This window comes from Lepisosteus oculatus, chromosome 17, assembly GCF_040954835.1.
Source record: "Lepisosteus oculatus isolate fLepOcu1 chromosome 17, fLepOcu1.hap2, whole genome shotgun sequence".
NCBI lineage: Eukaryota > Metazoa > Chordata > Actinopteri > Semionotiformes > Lepisosteidae > Lepisosteus > Lepisosteus oculatus.
The window spans coordinates 9816151-9830204 of record NC_090712.1 but is presented as its reverse complement, the minus strand read 5'-3'; the positions used below and the strand labels follow the sequence as shown (position 1 = coordinate 9830204).

The following is a 14054-nucleotide window of genomic DNA, read 5'->3' as shown; positions in this document are numbered from 1 at the left end:
TCATGAATGTGTGCGTGTTGTCTTAAAATCAGAATCAACGTGCCACGTTTCCAGAGATGATTTTGATTGACGGTTAAAAATTCGCTTTCAAAAGTCCGGCCCAGCGATCCCACATTCCTCAACATAATGACGTTGCTTTTGTAAACGGAAACAACAACAAAACTGACTCCTCTCGTGCACTGCTCCGGGGTCTCGAAGACCAGGTTTGCGGAAGCGATACGTACATGTCCGGACCCGTGGGTAGTTGTGTGCCAGCAGGAACCGTTCTACCCAGTTCTCCATGTTCTGAAGCACCCAGCTGTGTGCCAGCTTGTTGCGTGGCGTCTGCACAGCCAGCCAGTCCAAACACTGAGAGGGGTTGTACTCTATGACCTGAAAGCAAGACAAGAAAAGGGGCTCAGCTTGGCGCTTCGATTTCAATTGCTGCGTCAGGATCCGACGTGTTGGCGACAGCGTACCTCCCAGATCCTCTGCAGAATGTAAGATGCAAAAGAGGGCATTCCAGGTGGTCCTCCCGCAAACTCCATCAGCATGGTGAGCAGTTTGAAGAAAGGATTAGCAGCCTGCAGGATACACAGAAAGGGGGAATATGCAGGGGTTTAAAAATCAAACTCGCCATGGGTTCCCATCATAGCCATTGCCGTTTGCTTCTCAGTACACACCTATTAAAGGTATGTACTTTATGACCTTCTTAAATATCGCACACCGTTACTCTCACAACCAATTCAATGGTCTGTTTGCCGCTTTAATATATTTTCTTCTTGGTAATGTTATTTTATTTGGAATGTGTCGTATGTTGCACGACTTGCTACCTAAATTGCTTCCTTGGGGACGAATGAAGTATTCTGAATTGAATCGAATCTCATTCTAAAATGACATATCTTCTGAACAATGCTGTTTCTCCATTAGAAAGCGGCCCACACAAGCTCATCCTCATTCTCACACTAGAAGGTATTACCTCCTTCCAAAGTCAACATAGCACACACTCTTGATTGCTGCCTACAATGAAAAGCCTAAGCACAGGACTTCCAATGTAACAAAACATACAACAGGATAACTACAAAAACAAAATGGCACGCAAGAAATCTTTCAAAAACTATTTTCATAAGGCATATCTGACATGGGCCATGGCACTGAAAATAACACTTTATTGAGCACGGCAACAGGGGATTTTTGTTTTACACGTACCTCTGGAGTGAGTTTTGCTATGGAGGTGAAAAGCATAGAAACAATCTGAAACAAAATTGATTTTGTGTTAATATTATGAAAGGAAGCAGAGGAATAAAAATAAAATGGGAGGGTTTGAGGTTCCGTTAAAACTTACATGTTCTGCAAGTCTATTGTTATAGCGACAGAGGCTGAAGATGAGGTTGCACGTTTGCCTGATGTTGATGCTGTCCCGTATGTGTTGAAATAAGAACGGGAATCCCTGTGAAACCCACAGAAAGATGAATCAGACTCATGCTCAGAAAGCGGCAGCAGTTATAAAGTTGAATTCAGGAAGCCCACTAGTCCTACCTTTCCTCCCGTGAGTGCAGCCATATCATTCTGAGACAAAGTTAAATGTCTAGAGGAAAAAAAACATTTAAGTTAATGAAACAAATGACTTTTTTGTACTCCAAATAAGAGTTAACTGTCTAACATAACAGTCAGATTTTAAAAAAGCTGAATACTATATACAGTACACCCCCATTATAAGGGGATCCACTACAATGCAGAATGGGTTATAACATGGTAAGATCCTGGAACACCTTTCTTAGAAAATGCAACTTGACGTGAATATTTCAAACAAATAATATGACACATCTTTCTCTGTTGAAACGCATCTAGATGGACAGAGAAGGCGGCTTAAACGCAAAAGACATTTTCCTGGAAATACGGAACCCAAAGCGGACTGCTCACATGAAAAAAGGCTGCTCCATTTTATTCACTTGGTGTTATTAGGAATAGCAAGAGACAATCAGATACAGTTCTGTGAGATTTTACAAAAGGTCAATCAGAATTTAAAGGAAGCATGGAGGGGCTCTAGCACTTGAAGAGGCAAGAGGTAGGGATCCTATATATAGGAAAATGTAGCTTCAGAATCATATTTATCATTGTCTGTAAAACACCAGAGTTTCAATATAATTTATGCTTTAACCTACTTTAACCATCTGAAACATCTTATCAAATAAAAACCATGATGGTTAAAAACCTTTATATTAAATATTTTTAGAAGCATGTGTTTAATCTCTCCTTTCCTCTTCCCTTGTTCCAGAGACGAAAGTGCGTTCAAATCACAGGATTGGAGGGAGCAAGCACAATAATAATAATAATAATAATAATAATAATAATTATTATTATTATTATTATTATTATTATTATTACTACTACTATTATTGCAGACACTTATTTAGCACTTTTCTGGACACTCCACTCAAAGTGCTTTACAGGTAATGGGGATCCCCTCCACCAGCACCAGTGTGTAGCCCCACCTGGATGATGCAACGACAGCCATAGTGCGCCAGAACGCTCACCACACATCAGCTATTAGTGGGGAGGAGAACAGAGCCAATTCATAGATGGGGATTATTAAGAGGCCATGATTGGTAAGGGCCAATGGGAATTTTGGCCAGGACACCGGGGTTACACCCCTACTCTTTTGGAGAAACGCCCTGGGATTTTTAATGACCACAGAGAGTCAGGACCTGGGTTTTACCTCTCATCCAAAGGACGGTGCCTTTTTAAAGTATAGTGTCCCCGTCACGGACCCACATAGACCACAGAGTGAGCACCCCGACTGGCCCTACTAACACCTCTTCCAGCAGCAGCCTTAGTTTTTCCCAGGAGGTCTCCCATTCAGATACGGACCAGGCTCACCCCTGCTTAGCTTCAGTGGGCTGCCAGTTGTGAGTTGCAGGGTGATATATCTGCTTGCTGTACATTGAGAACACCAGGGTAGTGGTGGATCTGCTTAAAGAACACACATGCCATCCAGTGACCCTTGGTGCACCTCTAGTGCAGTCTGGACAGACGTAGTGGTCAGTGCTGGCTGTGGTCTCGTAGCTAACCTCTCAGAGCGGGACTGCTCCACGAGCAGGGCTATGAGCGCGATCATCTTTTCCAGCGCTGCCGGACGGTACTTCTCCTCCGCCAGGGACAGGATGTCCTCCTCCTCATCCTCCTCCTCTCCCTCCTCTTCAGAGAGCACCTCCACCTGGGGCTGAGAACACAGCACAGCTCAGACACACCACTCCCCGCGCTGAGGAGTTATGAGAGAGCTTGTCACCACAGATATCTACTAACAGCAAGCTATGGTCTTTCAAAGTACTGTCAAATAAAATGCATGCGATATCTGAGGTTCAAGCTGATAAATATTACAAAATTAAAAAAGCTCCAGACATTCAAAGTGTGTTTAAATTCTTCAAAAAACAATCATAAAATTACTTTAACACAGCATGCTCTAAACATTTTATATGATATATGCAAACAACCTACATTGTTTCTAAAGCTATTTCTGTTGATCAAACTGGTATACGTACATTTTCAGGCCCCTTTGTTCCCATGTAGAAATGCACCATAATTGAAATGGCTTGTAATGAAAGAAGAAACTGACTCTATGGGGAAACGAACAAGAAAACATACATTGTCATAAAGATACAAAAACGTCTGTGCTTTTTTCATGCATGGGATTTGAAAGGTCTTACAGTCCAACTTACTTCCTCCTCTCCCATCTTAGCAAACTCATAAAGGAAGGCAAAGTATTCAGTCAGGTGTTTGCTGTGAGGCTTCACTCCATGCTCCATGATGGAGAGCAAGGTCTTCACAAAGCGCGTGACACAAGACCTGCTACCTATGTCCTCAACAGGCCCATCCATGTCGTCAGAGCTGCCCGGGCAAACACAATACAAACAGCTATTACACCTCTACAACCCCACTCCAAAATCCATCGTGCATACAAACAATTCAGCTGTTTTTTGTAGGCTTGTAGTGAATATTGGAGATTCAACCTTTTTTTCTCTTAACCTTGAGACCAAATTGCTTTTTTTCGCCACAAAAAATATAAAAATGAATCAATATCTTCCCAGAATTGCCTGTAACCGTATGGTGATGGTTTTGAAACATTGATCAGAGCCTGCTGCTGGTGCTGCAATTCTCCAATGTGAAATGATTGCAAGTAATTGGAAAGGATCTGTATTTCCATTAGAGTTTTCAAATAACAGACTAAACAGCGGGAATTAATACAATAGTTTGCACATAGATGTAAGCAGCAAATTTGTACCCGTCTTCCATTCCTGGCTGTAGATAGAGATGTGCATGTACTGGCCTCAGTCTCTGAATCACATGGATACACAAGCGCTGGAACATCTGAAATTAGAAGTAGAATTAAATTGAAGTCTTTAATAAGAAACATTTCACTGTACATATAGCAGTTTATGGAATTCACATTAATGATTCTGCTTTCTAATATTTTTGTATTACTTTATTATTACTAGTATTATTGAATTATTATTACTTTATTATTAATTTTTGTATTACAAGGTCCACAGAGTGGTGCGTTTCTATGGTTACCTGTCGGACAATCTGATTGGGACATTTAATTAAGATCTGCATGGGCCACCAATTGTCATCAGCCATTCGGTCCAAAAACCACTGAAAAACAAGAACACGCACTGAGGAGTCTGTAAACCTGCCACTGTTAAGACTTAAACTAACAGGTCTCATGTAGCACACATGTTTTTTCTTGGAAAATGAAAAATCTACTTCTTTCTGAGGAGGTTTTCACACAAACAAAGAGAATGGTGTGGCAAACTGGCAAATAAAATCTGATAAAGTCTTTCTCACAGTGTTATGCTGATATATTTACAATTGAATATGGAACATTACCTCACAAGCAGCCTGGCTGTTGTTGAACTGTTTTGTTAAGAGTTCAATCCACTGTAGCATTGTGGGCTGTGGAACAGTGGGAAAAGAAATTAATTATTTCAGTTAAAACCAGCTGGGCCAATGCAGGGTTTGTTCAACAATAACTCCAAACTCGCAGTCCGGGAAATGTAATGTGCAACACAACTGCTTAAGTCCAATTTTCACAGACATTTTAATACAAACCGCTTAAGCAAAAAAAATACATTTTTTTGCAACTGACAGACATGTCTGCATGAAAGCTGTCTAAGCCCAAAAACAATAACTTACCTTTTCTTTCGAGTGAATAAATGTTTCCAAAACGAAAGACGTACTAAGCTGAAAGTAAAGAGAGGGGCAATTTTTAGGTACATTCTTAGCAGTGAAGTCAACGAGTTAAACTAGCAAAAATTATAAAGAAGCCTTTTGAAAATGCTCATCTTTGTATAAATACAGTTATTCAAGAAAATGTCTATCAATGTGATTCACATATTAATGCACTTAAGAGGAGCTTAATCTTTTTCCAATCCTCAACTCGAAGACAGTTCTCACCTTGGCTGTCATCAGAGATATAGCTTTTGGATCTGGTAAAGTACTGGGAATAATGCTGCAGAGCTGCCACATGAACCTAGGAGGACAAATAATGCATTATACAATAATGTATAATGCACTCATACAGAATTTACACACTACTGTCAAGCACTGCTTTCATTCAGTACTTTGTGTAACAAAGAAAATAAATAGTTATTCAACAAATTTACCAAACAGATCATAATTGTCAAGCTAAAATAAAAAAGCAAAGAGACAAAAAAAACATTTTCTTACCCAAAATAAGTGTGCTCGAAAATGTTCTTATCTTGTAGAAACTGCATGTTGTCATGCCAAATCCACTGAAAGTTTACGAAAGTTAACGTAGAAGTAAATCAAATAACATTTAATAGCAATACATGAGTTGAAAAAAGACATGGTATGGGAAAGTTCCAAGTAACTAGGTAACAAGTTCTTTAAAACAAAAAAATAAGAACCACTCTTACAAAACCTGTTCTTGCTTTTGAGGCATCAAATTCAATAAAATGGAATGTGCAAACAATAAAGACACTTTTTTCAGAAGTATGTCTTCACTAATAAGGTCTATGTTAGTGATATATAAGTCATTAACTAGCACTTAACAAGCAGTGTTGCAGTAATGAAGAAAAACTGCATTGTTTGTAGATGACCTCCAAAATAAATGGTTTAGCCAAAACAGTAATTAAGACCCTGATATATGACTCATATATCCAAACATATAAATCAAACTTTTCATAGAAGAATTACCTCTAGAAGATCTGGAGAAACATCAAATTTAAGATCTTTTCCACTTTCTTCCTCTGGCTCCACCCTTTTATAAAACAGCATGTAGGCACTGTGGGTCTGAGCACACAAGACCAGATCAGAGCTGGTGTCATAATTCTCCATGAATCTACATCATAAAAAAGAACACTTAAAGTGTATAATTACCTTCTCAAAGGAAAAGTCCATAAATTTATCTGTGACAGAATCATAGGTTTTTGTCTGAAAAAAAAAGTTTTACAGTGAAGTCTCGTTTAAAAGATTTGGTTTATTTTTTCTCAGGGGACACAGGATTAAAAAAAAAAACTCTCTTAAGCTTGTTTCATTTAAAAAAAGTTAATTATATAGATAAAAATGACTTTCCATTCTACCAAAAAGTGAGTATCGCAATAAATACCAAAATGATTTTAAGATAATGAGGGAATTTAGCGCACGGTTTATATTTGTACAAGAATACTGTGACCTACCTGCAAGACAACATGAAGTTAAAATAGCACAAATAATGCAAATTAAGCCATTTTGAACACTTACAGTCATTTCTCCTCCAAAACACTCTGAAGCAAGCTGTGCTGAGTCAAATGGCTTTACTTCAGCATCATTAAAGAGGTACCTTGGACAAAGAAGAAAGGATACAGATGGAACATGCATAACTCTTGGGCATTTCAAGGTGCACAACAAAATACTGTATATTTTGTGAAACTGAAAAGATGCACGTGACCTTGGCTGAAATAAGGAATGTGAGACATTAAAGAGAACGGTATAGGGAGCTGCATCAGACAGTGGAAGGAAAAGGAACAGGCAAAGGCCAATTCCACGCTAAGAAAATAATTTTGTCTGTTGACACCTGAGGAAGGCTCGATCGTTTCTGCCTTTTCTTTCTACTTTGCAGTATGGGGAATTAACCTTCCCATGTTCCGTTAACGGAGCGGTATGCGCATATACAACACAAAAATAACAAAATCCTTCAAGGTGAATTTCCAAAACAATTTTCCAAATACACAAAGGCCTCATTATGAGTAGCAGGATATTCCTTTCTCCTTTCCATACTGACCACTTGTTGTTCTTGTAGGCGTGCGGGTTGACGATGTCTCTAATGAAGCTGTAGTAATGGCCTCCGTCCGCAGTACCCGTGTGGACAGTAACACCGATCAGATCATATTCGTAGCTCTCTGCTGCTTTCATCTCCCCGTCATCTCTGAAGCCTGGGGATCAGAGAAAACCACCTAGATAATCAGAACTCGCTTTACACAAACATATCTAGACGGTTTGAAAGACTGATTTGATCACAGTACACAGTATCTCTCGCTATATCCAACACATGCTGGGATAGGAATCAACGGCACAGGAATCGAAACTTGTAAAATGCACAGGGGCCATTCTGGCTTTCAGGCCTGCTGCTGACATACCCTCCTTCCTGTCACTCTTGCCCATGAGGAAGTCCTCAGTGTAAGGGGTCATGTCAAGACGCAGAGGGAAAGAAAAGTGCGTGTTCACTTTCTCTTTCATCATCGTCACCATGTTGAAGGTGTACCTCATCGTGTTGAAGCTTAATATCCGAGGAAGTTTTTTAAAACATGCCCTGTCAGGGTGGGGGGAGGGGGGAGAGAAAACAAAACGAGCAGTTACCATCTTGGCAAAAGCCCTTCGGAACAACCTGTGGAAACCACATATTAAATCAACCACCCTAGAAAGAAAACATCTTAAACAGGCTCATTCTTAAGTCTCACCTCTTCTCTGCTCTCACTTTCTTTCCACACTGGGAACAAGTGTACATATTGTCCCCCTCCAGGGTGTCTTTGATAGTGACCTCATCCAGCGATTCCTGCAGAAACAGTAAACATTACTCTGAGCCCTTGCTTTTTCTTTGGGCTTTTCACTCCCAATATTGAAACCATTTTCTTCATTAAAATAAGGATGTTCTGTACTGTTGGGAGTACTATTAACACAAACTCAGACAAATAAGGAACAGGCACTGAACATTTAATATTCAGATGCATCCAGACAGAACAACTGGCACAGACTGGATTAAAAAGGCAGATGAACGGGAAGGATTGGGAGATTTTTTTTCCATTGGAAGTCACACTGTCCCTAATGTTAATAAGGCAAACACTCGTAGGATTGACTTACATAGATGTTCTTCATATCAGCCACCTGGCATCTTACGGTGTAGAATTCTTCAGCTGTCTGGCTCACATGCTCGCAGTCCTGGGGGAAACAACAACCCTTGCAGTTATGCACCTGCCATCCTTCCTGAAAGATCTAAGTTAACTTCACTGAAAGGTAATATTAAGACTTACCAAAGACACAACATTGTTGGTAATAACACCTCCAAATAATGTCTTCACTGTGTTTTTCTGAAAGAAATGAACATATTTCGGAAGCAATGCGTTATTAAAATAACGTGATGAACTATGATTTTCCTTTAGGTGAGCTATAAAAGCATCAGATAAAACTGTGTGAATCACACCCCAACTGTAGCTCAGCACTAAAAATGACTGTTGGAAGATGTAGCGTATCTAATAACATTATTTCAGTCTGCTGGGCTGAGGCTCCTTTAAAACAGTGTTATGCAGAAAAAAAAATCAGAAAAAGGCATAATGCATACAGGAGAAAATTCCAATTGTAAATTCTGGCTTTTTTGTCAGAGCCCTGCGTAGCAAATTTAAAAACAACCCAGCTCAGCTTCCATAGTGATCCCTGTTGTTCTCTTGAAGAACTGAGCTTACTAGGTCTGGAGACATCTCCTCTATCTTGGTAATGAGGTCGGTGAAGAACTCGGTCATGTCCTTCTGCTCTCCCGTGTTGAGCGGCTGTTTATCCATGGTGTAGGTTTTGCAGAATGGCCTGGGATTGTATGCCTTTCGTTCGCTCTCCTACAGCCAAACAGAGTTCATGTTTAAACTCATTTAACAGCAGCAAAGAAAATAGGACCATGTCCTCACAGCACAAAACACTTACCATAAGATATGTAAACATCTTCTGCAGTTCCAGGAGTGTGGTCTTGTGCTTTATCTCCTCAGCATACTACGAATTCAACAAGACAAATATCTGAATGATTGAGCTCTACCACATTTGTTCAAGGCTCCACTACAAATTAATTTTTTATTGACTAGGAAGCTTTATGAATCATGTCGGATACATTTTATTTACTAGCAAATCATTTAAATTTGTATTGACTTGGAAGCCTTACGAATCATGTCAGATACATTTTATTTTCAAGCAAATAATTTAAACAAGTTACCACTACTGACACTACCACAAGCTTAGATAATTTTGAGTAAGGAGAACTTCTGATTGACTTATATCATTCAACACAGTACGTATTATACAGTATGTAAAGCAGAAAATGTCTGGGTTTCTATTTCACGACGCATAAAACACTGAGGTGCTCTCTTACTTCAAGATGAATCTAAACAAGAAGCTGTTGTTGGTGGACACCAACACCCACCTTGGCTGTGAAGATGGCCTGTCTGGCCTCTGGGATCATATAAAGCTGCTGGATTGTAGAGGCCAGGTAGCATGTGGCTCCCAGGTTCGTCAGCCCCACAAACCTGCACTCTGCTCTAACATCGTCGTGAGGCCAGTAATCCCATTTATAAGGTGCATGTGATGCTGAAACACCAGCAGTTAAAGACAGATGATTAGTCAAAGAAAGTCATCAGAACAGACATGTCTGCAGTGAGAATGAATGCAGCTTGCACAATTATTTTCCTAGTCTATAAATGGTTACAAGAATTAAATTCCTTAAAGAACAACACTCCAACAAAGTTAATAATCCCTTTTATATTTAGGCAGGTAGCTGCGTCAGCATGCGTAGGCTGCAAAGGAACAAGTAATAGGTTTATTCCATGCTGAAAAGAGAAGAAAGGAAACACAACGTTTCGGCCATGGAGCCTTCTTCAGGTGTGAACAAAATGAACATACCTGAAGAAGGCTCCACGGCCGAAACGCTGTGTTTTCTTTCTTCTCTTTTCAGCATGGAATAAACCTATCACTTGTTCCTTTTATATTTATATAAACGTATATAAGGACAGATACTCAAAATAAAAGCTGCATTGTAGACATCAAGAGTTCCACATTCAAAACTCTGAACCTCTTAATTTCCCGTTACTTCCACAGGGGACTTCAACACTAAAGTGCTTTAAATATCAGCCCTGAGATCTACATATGAACATACTGTACATCAAGTGCGACACTGGACAAAGTGTGCTATACTGTTTACTTTGCATGTGTTGTGCCATGACCCAGTTGTGCAGGAGCCTGTAGTTTTCTACTGATCCCTTCACCATTTCCACCAGCAGGTCGTAGGCAGCAGCCCTGGCTGAGTGGGACTTGCATTTAGGCTGCTGTCTGTCCTTCAGGCTCGGCAACATGAACAGCAGATTGTAAACATCCCTCAGGAATTCCTGCAGGGGGAAGAGAATCAAGAATTGAAAGGGCGATTTGTCAAGGTTTGAAGTCTTGAAATCTTTCATGGATACAGCCGACCCTTAAAGGTGATGGGGTTACCTGTCCTTCACGTGAGAATTTAAAGGGTGGCTTGTGCTTCACAACACTCGTGGCAAGCCTGAGAAGACCCGTCAGCCCATCGTCTTCTATATTGCCATCCTGCTGATCAAGGATCTCCCTGCTGGGGGCAAACAAAGTGTCACAATCAGCATGGCAATTCCAGGTCCTCTGAGCACCAGTCAATTCACTGAATTCGATAAAGTCAAAGAGTGTCTGGAGACTAACCTCCGAATGCAGTCTGCGAGGTGCCGTGCCAGAGCATCAAGGTCCAGTAAGGTGGTCTAGGACACAGATAAACAGACCCAGTGTCTAAAGACCACGCCAATGAAACTTTGGTACATTCAACATTCAGAACTAGCTAGATCTTCGAGATGCAGGACAATGCAGCTCAAGCTTGTAAAAACCAATCAAAGCAAAATGTATACCTGGCTGGCGTCCTTTACGTGAATATTGTCTATCAGCTTGCACAGCAGCCAAAAATACTCTTTGCATCCTATCCGAAGCACTGGTTCATCCTCGTAATCCTCAACCTGTTGACAATAAATTACACATGCGGCCAGCTTGTCTTTCAAAAATGATGTGGATGCCACCACAGCCCGTTACAATATCCGGCCTCAAAAGCATGTATGACAAACTTTGCCAAGTCTGCTATCTTGACTGGCTTCAGATCACTTGCTGTGACAGCTGGGGTTGACAACCTCAAAATAACCACCCATGAACGGTGAACAAAAAGCTCATTACGGATGTACTAGTGACCAAATAAAAAAATAATCATAATGATAATCATAATTCCTTGTGCAATGCTTGAATACTCGTAATTACATTTTTAATATCCAGACTAGTTAAATTAGTTATTAAATTATTTAACTAGTCAAAACAAGTTGTTTAACCTGTTTCTTAGAAATCAGAAAGAGAAATTTGTATGTAGAACATGCAAGAAAAATATCTCAAAGGGTTTAATTAAAATGCACAATGTTTGTATTAAAACATACCCTGGTAATCAGTATTCTATGAGCCTGCTTTGGCTTTGATAACATTAGAGAGGTGCTTCTTGTTTTCTTTTACAGGTTCTTAAACTTCTCATGAGAGATGGATCTGACCACTCCACTGGGCTGTGTCGCATGCACTTGTCTGCTTTTTTCAGATCATACCACAGATGTCCTACTAGAGACTGTGATGATCAGCCAAGAAAGGGGATTTTGAAGGCCTGGCATTTAGTGATTCAGTTGAATGCACACTCTTGGTTGTTATCCTACTGTAAAGCACCTCTGTGAACAAGCTTGAGCTTCTTGATGGAAGACACTGTTTTCAGCTCAAACAGGCTGTTAAACCCTGTAAATGTACTTTGACTCAGTTCTGAGGATTCAAATTAAAAGTCTTTTGTTCCACAGACACCAGATTAAAAAACTCAGCCTCGAGTGGTAGTTTAGGAGACACAAATAAAGACCGAGTCCTTTGAAGATTACCAATTGTTAATCTCCCAAACCACTTTTCTGATCTCATATTTAGGTTAAACTTTCTTTCTTACATCCACTCCCCAGTGGGATAATAATCTTCCCATTAGCCTGGAGCTTCTTGATAATGGACAGCCAGCTGGCATGTTTTATGGATTGTATTCTAGCCATTATCATATTATAGCTATATTATCATAGCCTATAATAGAGATCAACAAACTTTCTGAGGCTTAGTGAAACTGTGAGATGACGACAAAATTATACTGCATTAAATTTACCGTATTTCTAGGATTTTTTTTACATGGGATGAATACCTTTGAATATCAACTTTTAGAAATATGCTTTTTCAGACATGCTAATGAATTTCCACCTTTAAATACATTTTATTACATTATGCATGTCTAAAAGCCTTGATGTACACCTGCAATTTCTTTGCTAAATCAATCTTTAGAGACGTTTCATCAAGGGTTGCTGGCTATTGCATTCAGTGTTTCAAGACTGGTACATACCCTCATTGGCTTGAGGGCTTGTGCATCAGGGAGAAATTTTAACAGAGTTGAAGCAGCCAAGAGCAAAAAGGATCTGTTAATAGACTCTCCTCCTTCCAGTCCGGAAAGAGAGAGTTTATATAGTCCATTACAGGCTTCATGTCGGACAGCAGTCTAAAAATAAAATCAAAGAAAAATTGCCTGTAATACATTGCTGCACTGCAAGTTTTAAGAAACAAAAACACCCATGCTATACTACTTGTGACAGGAAGCTCCACTAATACATACTTCCCCAAATTAACAATAAAATGGCAGGTCATTCAAGCCAATGAATAACTACAACAGGCCAGCTACTGAAAATAATTCACTGCAGATATCATGATCTATTTATGAACAGCTACACAGACAGGATGCATTGATGGAAGCTTCTTCTGGGCCACTTAAAATCAGGTTAGGACCTTAGGTGCTGAAGCCATTTACATTTGTGTCACCTATGGCCTCACTATGCAACACTACTGGTTGCTGCTGTCAGTGAACCTTGTCATGACCTCCGGATAGAACCTTTGACCCTGCTACCTAATGTGAAGTCCATTAATCTGTGCCCTGCTGATATACCAGCAGCTGAGTAAGCTGGAAGAGGCAATGCTAACTTGTTGCAAACAAGAGGAGCCCATTGGGTCCATCTTGCCCACATTGTAGTTTAGTAGCGAAGTGATTCCTAACTTGTTTGTTTAAAGAAACAGGTTAGACCTCAAATCCTTGACTGGGAAGACAGCTTCAGTCATCCACAAATATGCATGTATAGCAGCATGTCCTATTCGTTATTCAAAAAATCCCTTTTAGCCTCAAATCGTGATCCTGTGTGCTTGTTCATTACTGAATGTACAACAGTCTCTTTGTTTTTCATCTGCACTTGTAACTTGATGTTACTCTTACTCTTCTCCTACGCAGTCAAAGTGCCTTCTTCCTTCTGCTTTTTTGTTCATTTCTATACTGCCACATTATGCAGACCACAATCTCCCCAATTTAACTTGTTTTAGGGATGATTTGTTCTGAGCTAGTATATCCATTCAGCTTCTGATGTCTCTGTCTCCATCAGTTCCAATTCACTGCTTATAAGCTCTGGTAAGTCCAACTGCTTTGTAAACTGCAATTTTAAAATAATAATGATATTATAATAACCTTAATTTACAACTCAAGGTTAAGAGATTTCAAATATGCATAGTAAAATACCTTACAAATTGTGATCATGATTTATAGGAGGTTCCATCTTATCTATTCTCTTATCGCTGGCAATAAGAAGGTGCAAAACACACCCTCTTATTGTTGCTGGGCATTTACGGTTTAAAATCCTATTCCTTGATTTTACATGAAGAATGAGCCAAATGCTTTG

At 39.8% G+C, this 14054-nt stretch overlaps 1 protein-coding gene across 3 annotated transcripts in view; it reads right to left on the bottom strand.

Moving 5' to 3' along the window:
- Positions 1-14054, bottom strand: part of usp34 (ubiquitin specific peptidase 34) — a 55564-nt gene that overhangs the window by 8049 nt on the left and 33461 nt on the right. For 2 of the 3 annotated variants that reach the window (XM_015362913.2, XM_015362915.2), the window contains 30 exons: positions 12683-12835; positions 11145-11249; positions 10945-11000; positions 10720-10840; positions 10433-10616; positions 9659-9822; positions 9169-9234; positions 8937-9083; positions 8508-8564; positions 8338-8415; positions 7938-8032; positions 7617-7789; positions 7262-7412; positions 6742-6820; positions 6379-6432; positions 6196-6291; positions 5707-5771; positions 5434-5509; positions 5173-5220; positions 4867-4932; positions 4552-4632; positions 4262-4347; positions 3699-3867; positions 3522-3596; positions 3051-3202; positions 1519-1567; positions 1325-1429; positions 1189-1233; positions 459-563; positions 225-372 (listed from right to left, as the gene is read on the bottom strand). In XM_015362913.2, coding sequence (XP_015218399.2) covers positions 225-372; positions 459-563; positions 1189-1233; positions 1325-1429; positions 1519-1567; positions 3051-3202; positions 3522-3596; positions 3699-3867; positions 4262-4347; positions 4552-4632; positions 4867-4932; positions 5173-5220; positions 5434-5509; positions 5707-5771; positions 6196-6291; positions 6379-6432; positions 6742-6820; positions 7262-7412; positions 7617-7789; positions 7938-8032; positions 8338-8415; positions 8508-8564; positions 8937-9083; positions 9169-9234; positions 9659-9822; positions 10433-10616; positions 10720-10840; positions 10945-11000; positions 11145-11249; positions 12683-12835 — 3049 coding nt within the window. The remainder of the gene's footprint in view (positions 1-224; positions 373-458; positions 564-1188; positions 1234-1324; positions 1430-1518; positions 1568-3050; positions 3203-3521; positions 3597-3698; positions 3868-4261; positions 4348-4551; positions 4633-4866; positions 4933-5172; positions 5221-5433; positions 5510-5706; positions 5772-6195; positions 6292-6378; positions 6433-6741; positions 6821-7261; positions 7413-7616; positions 7790-7937; positions 8033-8337; positions 8416-8507; positions 8565-8936; positions 9084-9168; positions 9235-9658; positions 9823-10432; positions 10617-10719; positions 10841-10944; positions 11001-11144; positions 11250-12682; positions 12836-14054) is intronic. The other variant, XM_015362914.2, reaches the window with a different exon arrangement.